Source organism: Orycteropus afer, unplaced genomic scaffold (assembly GCF_000298275.1).
Source record: "Orycteropus afer afer isolate SDZICR_OR568_19922 unplaced genomic scaffold, OryAfe1.0 scaffold00556, whole genome shotgun sequence".
Taxonomy (NCBI): Eukaryota; Metazoa; Chordata; class Mammalia; order Tubulidentata; family Orycteropodidae; genus Orycteropus; species Orycteropus afer.
In genome coordinates, this window is record NW_006922143.1 from 1,665,923 (window position 1) to 1,674,608 (window position 8,686).

The window sequence follows — 8,686 nt, forward strand, 5'->3', positions numbered from 1 at the left end:
AACCTGAAAGGCTTCAGGGCAGTGGCGGGAACTCCCCGTGTCCACTGGATGGAGGGCGTCCACTCCTCTGACCTGGAAGGACTCTGCTGAGGAAGAACCTTGGAGGGAAGCCTGCAGGCCAGAGGGAGCAGCACCATCCCCGCAGCAGTGCGCACGCGCAGGCCACTCCCTCCGGTTCTTCCCACAAACCGGAAGGAACAGAGCACTACGGAACTTACAGGTCTAGGATGGAGCTCAGGGGAGCCTCTAAGTGGTCCTAGGAAGATGAAAGAAGTCATCTCTGATCCACAGGAGGGATCTAGCTGGGCACTGCCAGGCAGTCCTGCAGCTCTGAGAAGGACCACGGGTGGGTGACGTATGGGCCACCCGAAGAAGCAGGCTTCTTCCTCATGGACAATTTAAATGCAGCCCTGGCAGCATGAGCCTCCAAGGTCAAGGGATGTAGTCTGAATTCCAGCCCAGATAAACTTAGATCAGAGCAACTGTTAGAAGACTGTCCATAATAAATACGTTTAGCACATCATTTTAGAGAAAAGAGAGAGACACATAGGACTGAATGAACAGCCTTCAATGAAGGTGAAGTCACAGAGAGAGAGATCCATATATATTTACACGTAACAGACGTGCTAGATGGGGAGACAGACGATACATAACATAACAAGTGTGACAGATGGAGAGACAGAGATAGAAGGAATGGGCAGACCGAGATGAGAGGATCTTCTTCTTGTCAGTAGTTTTTAGACATACCTTAGCTCTGGTGGCGTAGTGCCTAAAAGCACTAGACCACTAACCAGAAGGCTGGTGGTTCAAACCTACCAGCCACTCCTCAGAAGGAAGGATGGGCAATCTACTTCTGTAAAGATACCACCTCGGAAACCCAAGGAGGGGTCACTGTGAGTCAGAATCGACTCAGTGGCAGTGAGCTTGGTTTTTTTTTTTTTTTTTCAATTTTATTTTAGTGTCTGAACAGTCAGAAATTGACCTACTTGGTGCCCCAAAACTCTTGACTCTGCCTGTACAGGGACAGAGTTCTGCCTGTTCAGAGATGCAGGGGTCTGCCTATACAAGTACTCATGGGTCTGCCTGTATGGTGACATAGAGCTCTGCTTGTTGGGAGACGCAGGGCTTTGCCGGTAGGAAGACACAGGGCTCCGCCTGCACAGGGGCGCATGGCTTTCCCAGTATGGAGACACAGGGCTCTGGGAAGCACGGCTCTGCCTGTCTGGAACTTCAGGAGTCTCTGAAGAAGCATATTAGCTCAGGATTTCCCCAACTCATACAGGAGGCAGCTTATTTTTAAGATTGCTAGAGACAGCACGGAGACACCTCAGTCTGGCAAGTTAGAACATGGAAGAATCCAGATTTTCCAGTGGGATGTGTGAAACTCTTAGAAGAAAGCTACCAAAGTGAAAGCTGATCTTAAGCCAAAGCTGGGGTTTTCACTGCCTGACACCGGTGACTGTTGTGTTCATTTTCACTTCTGAAGTGACAAGAGGTTCTGAATTTCTACAGCTTCCCACATTCTCCACTCCCAGGTGCATAAGAAAATACGCTGCACTCTCACCCGACCTCAGTCTCCCCATCTCTAAAATAAAATTTGGAACTCATGGCTGCTAGGAAAATATCAAATCTAAAGAGACTTAATTTAACAGCCACATTCAGCTAGATCATATGGACGATTCACATGGAACATCTCCATCTATGTGGCTTATCTATAAGCATCAGTGTGGACACAGTTTTGCAATCACAATCATTTCCGCCAGAGAAGCTGATCCTCCAGGAAAGTCCAAATTCCCATTTTGCCTCAGGTAGCTGTCCTTCCTGTCTGGTGACTGCCAATGCTGGGCTTGAGAGGAAGCCCAGAGAGCACACGACTCAGGACTTGACATTCTGCTTCCAGACAAAGAATACCTCCTATTTCAAGCCACAGCGAGTCAGGAGGATCTGCCTCCAGGCAAGGTGCTGCCCTTCCTTTCTCGCAGGTCCTTCTTGAGCAACCTCAACAGGGTGCCTCTGAAATGATTGTTTTTGAAGAAAATGACTTAAAAAATCAGATACCACCCCAGATGTCAGAACCAGATGAAAAGGAGAAGGGAAAAAGGCAGAGTTGGCAGTAATATCACTCAAATCAACTCAAAAACAAACAAACAATCCAAGAGAAACACAGGCAATGATTTTGAATAAACACTTCAGTAAGAGGATATTCAAATGACCGTTAAGCATAACATCTTTAGAAATTGGGATAATGTAACATTAAACTAACGTGAAATATAAAGGAATACCCACCAGAATGGTTAATGTCTGAAAAAAGACAACACAAAATGTTGGTGAATTTGTGGAGCAACTGGAACTCAGACGTTTATGCTACATCCAGAGACATTATCTCAGGCTTGACAATATCTGAAAACATCCATCTGCTAGCTTAGCAGTTTCCCCTCCTGTGCCTATATCCATCCGAAAAGGTTACCGCTATCCTATTGGAATGGCCCACATCTGGATACAATAAAAACATCCATCCACCAGGGAAGGAACCAACGACTACAGAGCATTTGTACAGCAGCAGAACAAAGCCACTGAAAGTCAGCAAGACAATGCCTCTGACAACATGAGTGATTCTTACAAATGGTATTTTGAACAAAAGAAGCCAGATACAAAATAATGCATATTTATGATTCCATCAGCAAGGAATTTATAAACAAGGAAAATGGATCAAAGGAGGTAAAATTCAGGTGTTTTTGTTTTGTTTTTGCTTTTCCCCTTGAGAAGCAGTAGTGCATAAGTGCTCTGGAGTATGGATGATTCCTCATCAGCCTGAGATGAGTTCACAGGTGTCCACTTGATGGAATTAAGAATCAGGAAGTAGAACAGGCTTGTCACCTTTGCCTATGGTTCCCCTCTCTGCTCCCACAGCCTCTGTGCCTTTGGACAAATTTTGCTCTTACTATTTTTGTCATAACTTCTCCCACTAGATGGACCATCTAGCTTTCCCTCTCAATGTTCATGTTGTTTCTTCTCCCCTGTGGTGCTAATTTCAGGTGTACTCAATGCTCAGCAAGTACTTGCTAATGGAATAAATTATGTATTCATGTTATAAATGTATATACATGCACCATGGTCTCTGTCACCTTATATTGTACACCCATGTGCCATAGTCTCAGTCACATTATAAATATACATACATGCACCATCTCTGCCATGTTATACATGTATGCCTATGCACCATGGTCTCCACCATGTTAAAAATATACATACAGGCACCATGCTTGCCACCATGTTATCGATGTACATACATGCACCACAGTCTCCACCATGCTATACAAATATGCACAGGCACCATGGTTTCCATGAAGAGCATTAAATATTTGCAGTTACTCAAAGCTCCATCATGTTATACATGGACATTTATGCACCATGGTCGCCATCATGTTATACATGTATGAACATGCACCATGGTCTCTGACTTGTTATACATGTATATCCAGGCACCATGGTCTCCATCATGTTATACACACATATCCAGGGACCATGGTCTCCATCATGTTATACGTGCACATCTATTCACCATGGTCGCCATCATGTTATAAATGTACATACATGGACCATGGTCTCTGACTTGTTATACATGTATATCCATGCACCATGGTCTCCATCATGTTATAAATGTACATATGTGCACCATGGTCACCCTCATGTTATAAATATGCATGTGTGCACCATGGTTTCCATCATGTTATACACGTATAGCCATGCACCATGATCTCTACCATGTTAAAAATGTACATACAGGCACCACGCTTGCCACCATGTTATCGAAGTACATACATGCACCACAGTCTCCACCATGCTATACAAATATGCACAGGCACCATGGTTTCCATGAAGAGCATTAAATATTTGCAGCTACTCAAAGCTCACACACCCCTGATGGGAACTGCCATGCTGAGAAAAACACCGCTTTATACTTGGGCCTTCCCATTCTGAGGCCAACAGCTAGAATATATGGACTGCTTCCACGGAAAACTGACCACAGAAACGGCAAGGAGCCTAATCATCAACCTCAACCTGAGGTGTCTCCTCTTCAAACATTCCCTATGGTTTCAGGCAACATACTTAATAAGGTTTGTGGCTTAAATCTATTGAACAGAAATCATGCTCTAGATCTCTTTCAAGGCACTCTCAAGATCCCCTTCCATGTGTGTAATCCGCATTTCAGGTATGCAGCAAATGACCCTCTACTTCATCTATATATAAAAGGAGGAGGGAGAGCGTGGGCAGCAGAGGCTTGGAACCCTGACTGAAGACACGCAGTGTGTCTGGGGGAGCCAGGCCCTGCGGGCACGTGCACACTCACAGTAGGAGCAGCCATAGATCTCAGCACGCAGCCCGATGCGCCCCTCCGCGTTCCAGTCCAGCGGCACCAGGCGTACATAGCGCGCGGTCACGGGGTGCTGGAGGTCATGCCTGACCACGCCGTCTGAGTTGGTGTTCCCAGGGAAGGCCTGGCAGGAGAAAGGATGCTCACATTAGGAAAGGTACAGATATACATTAGACCCAAGCACTCGATCTGTTAGCTAGGTAAACGCAGGTGTTCTCGTCCAGCGCCAGGCTGTCTGGTGGTCACACCCTAGGCATTTGAACACAGCTTCTCACACCCTTCATTTAACTTCATTCTCTCTCTCTCTCTCTCTCTCTCTCTCAGTGAGTATATTAACCTTCAGGCCTGTGCAGGGAGTCCCCTGCTGTGAGGAGCGAGGAGCAGTCCAAGATGTTCAGCACATGGTGAGTTACCAAGTGTAGCCTCTCTCTGTCTCTGTCTCTCTCTCTGTCTCTCTCTCTCTCTCTCTGAGTGAGTACATTAACCTTCAGGCCTGTGCAGGGATTTCCCTGCTGTGAGGAGCAACAAGCAGTCCAAGATGTTCAGCCCATGGTGAGTTACCAAGTGTAGCCTCTCTCTGTCTCTGTCTCTCTCTCTGTCTCTCTCTCTCTCTCTCTGAGTGAGTACATTAACCTTCAGGCCTGTGCAGGGATTTCCCTGCTGTGAGGAGCAACAAGCAGTCCAAGATGTTCAGCCCATGGTGAGTTACCAAGTGTAGCTTCCAGAGAAGAGTATTTAATCCTCTTGAACAAATGTGCAATACAAGGGGTTGTCATGGATCAGACTGTGTCCTCCCAAGTTCACCCACCTGCCTAGTCCATGATTCCCAGTATTGTGTGATTACTCTCCATTTTGTGATATGTTATGCATTCTAAACTCTGCCTGTAGCTGATGAGGCAGGATTGAGGTATGTTTGTTACACTGATGAAGCAAAATTAGAATGGGATCTGGCTGGTTGGGTGTCTTTGACTCAGTTCCATTTTGTATGGGACACAAGACCCTTAATCCCATCACAGCCCTGATCTGAAGTAGGGGATGTTCCCCTGGGGTGTGCTTACAAGAGATACAAGGAGAGTGAAGAGAGCAGAGAAGCAGAGACCTTGGTACCAGCAAGAAAGGAGAGCCCAGAGCAGAGTGAGTCCTCTGGACTCGGGGTCTCTGCGCTGAGAAGCTCCTAGACCCAGGAAGAAGACTGATGACAAGGACCTTCCCCCAGGGCCAAGAGACAGAAGCCATCCCTAGAGCTAGCACGCTGAATTTGGACATCTAATATCCTAAACTGTGACAGAATCAATTTCTGTTTGCTAAAGTCATCGGCTTGTGGTATTCTGTTAGTGCAGCACCAGCTAACTAAGTGTTAGCATCCACGTGTGACATTTCCATTAGAGCAAGTTCTAGGCACCAAAGACAGCATCCACATGTAGCATTTCTGTTAAAGCAGCGCCAGGTACCTAAGACGGCATCCACGGGTGACATTTCTGTTACGGCAGCGCCAGGTAATAAGACGGCATCCACGGGTGACATTTCTGTTAGAGCAGCAGGTAACTAAGAGGACATCCACAGGTGGCATTTCTGTTACAGCAGCACCTGGTAATAAGATGGCGTCCACGGGTGACATTTCTGTTACGGCAGCGCCAGGTACCTAAGACGGCATCCACGGGTGACATTTCTATTATAGCAGCAGGTAACTAAGAGGACATCCACGGGTGACATTTCTGTTACAGCAGCGCCAAGTAACTAAGACGGCATCCACGGGTGGCATTTCTGTTAGAGCAGCAGGTACCTAAGACGGCATCCACGGGTAGCATTTCTGTTACAGCGGTGCCAGGTAACTAAGACAGTTATTTTCTTGAGGAGTCACAGCACCACAAGACCGTTTTTTGCATTTCTCTCATACCCAAACACACTGAAGTATGACACTTCATCTGAATGGGAATTTCAACATTCTGAAAGAACAATGAAGGCACTGCCATCATTGCCTGGGACATAAAGGCGCAAATATGTCTCCTTTATGTAGCAGCACTGCATAAACGTACATAAAGAAGTATGTTGTTATGTGCCATCGAGTCGGACCTGACTCATAGCAACCCCTCCTCGGGTTTCTGAGGCAGTATCACTATGGAAGTAGGTTGCCGCATCTTTCTTCTGAGGAGTGGCTGGCGGGTTTGAACCGCCAGCCTTCTGGTTAGCAGTCAAGTACCTTAGGTACTACACTACCAGAGCTCCTTAAAGAAGTATTGGCACTGATTTAATGGAAACAGTAAGTAATATTTATGTCAACTCATTAGTTAAAGGCTTTCTATTGTGCACATTGGACTGTTTGTGTGCCAAACAAAACTGTGGTAGGGATGCTGTATTTTCAGATCAGAAGTCCCAGGCTCAGAGAATTTAGATAAATTACTGGGTGTTCAGGAAGGGGTGAACCAGGAACAAAAGAAGAACAGTTCCCATCTGCACCTCTGTTTGAGATTGAACTTCGTAGCCATAATGAAGGTTTTCACACTTGGGCATTGTTGAAGAATTTCTAAGAGCAGAAACAAAGTTAAAACAATGCTAGAGGTTTAGTAGTCGATTGTACACTTCATGAATCGGGAAGCACATAGCATGAGAGTGAGTGTTGGCAAAGAAATGGGTGGTACTGGGGTTTTACAGTCTGAGGAACAAAGACAGGAAGGCCAGGTGGTCCCAACCAGTCTTTCAGACACACACCATCATGTCCCTTGAAGTATGTCCTTCTTTGGAATTCAGTTTCAGGAAGAAGAGGAACAATGCAGATTTACAGGTGGCTCGGCCTCAGCTTGTCTGGAATGTAGGAGCCAAAAGACACAGGATGTATCCCTTCTCCTTTGGAACTGTCAGTTTGGCTAAGAAGACAAACCACAGGTTTCCAGGTGACCAGGCTACAGATACAGGTTGTGTGAAATAAACCACGTAGGAATTTCTTCTAAAAGCCAGGCTACTTATTATCTTAAACTTTTCCCCTATGAGCTCAGGCTTTTGGCCAGGACTCCAGGCATGGCAGAAATGCTGTCCTCAGTTTCCATAATTTGTTTCAACTTCCAGAGCACACTCATTTTACTTCTGAAATTTGAATTTCCCATGGTATTACACCTTCCATAAGGAGGTCTGGTGGCATAGTGCCTAAGGCATTTGACTACTAACCAGAAGGTTGTTGGTTCAAACCCACCAGCCACTCCATGGAAGGAAGACTGGGCAATCTACTTCCATAAGGATTTACCACCTCAGAAACCCAAAAGGAGTTGCTGTGGGTCAGAACGGACTAGAGGCACCGAGTTTGTTTCTTGGTTTTGGACACCTTCCAAAGACGATTTTACCCTAACACACTTTGGCGTCCTATTTAAGTGCACCCTAGTCATCAGATGTATTTTCTCTCCTGCATATTTTCTTTCTGTCTTCAATTCTATACCCTCAAATTTTGACATCATAATACTTGTTCTCATATGTTTTCTTATGGTGGATTTGTTCTCGAGTGCTGCTATAAAAGACACACCACAAGTAGGTGGCCTTAACAAACAGGGATTTACTCTCTTACGGTTCAGGAGGCTAGAAGTTTGAGTTCAATGTGCCAGCTCTAGGTGCTGGGTGAAGGTCCCTTGACACCTGGGCTTCAGCTCTGCCTCTTGCTCCCAGCCTGCTGGAGTTGGAGGCAACTCTAACTCAGACAGCTTCAGGCTGCCGAGGCTGGCAAACCCAAGGCCAACAAGTAAAATGGCATAGGCATGATATTACTAAGCAACACAGTAGGCCACTAGTCCATGTCCAGAAACATTCTCAAGATCAGCAGACAACATGGCAGGCCACTAAGATGAAGACTCAGCCAAATGCAGGGTCCAGATGTGCCACAAAGCTCAGAGACATTTCTCCAAGCTGCTTCTTGTCTACTGCAAACAGACCACATCCCTAAGGTAGCTACACAGCTGCCGACAGCAGATTCTACCATGGAGTTGATTCACCATGAGTAGTAACTACATCCAGCTACCCAGCCACTCAAAACCAGGCCCAGCCAAGTTGGCACACAACCTTAACCACCACTTGAGCACCACGAGGTCCTGGCCGCTAAAGGCAAAAGGGAAGACTTCTCAGCCACAGGCAGGCCATTCAGTGCCTGGCTGCCAGGGACCTGAGACAGAAGCACTTCTCACTGAATCTGGCTTGTTTTCACATACATTTGCTATTTTTCATATAAGTGTGGAAAGGCAGTGACCACAAGCTGAGGTGCTTACAAAACCTTTAAGATTTGGGGCATTGCCTAAAAAATGGAAATGAATTAGAATCTTGGATCTCACATAT

General features: G+C 46.0%; 1 protein-coding gene across 1 annotated transcript in view; it reads right to left on the minus strand.

Annotated features, from left to right (window-relative positions):
- Positions 1 to 4,499, minus strand: part of CNTNAP2 (contactin associated protein 2) — a gene marked incomplete at its 5' end in the record, with an annotated part of 1,317,366 nt that extends 1,312,867 nt beyond the window's left edge. The window contains one exon of the mRNA XM_007955953.1: positions 4,352 to 4,499. Coding sequence (XP_007954144.1) covers positions 4,352 to 4,499 — 148 coding nt within the window. The remainder of the gene's footprint in view (positions 1 to 4,351) is intronic.
- Positions 4,500 to 8,686: the final 4,187 nt, after the last annotated feature.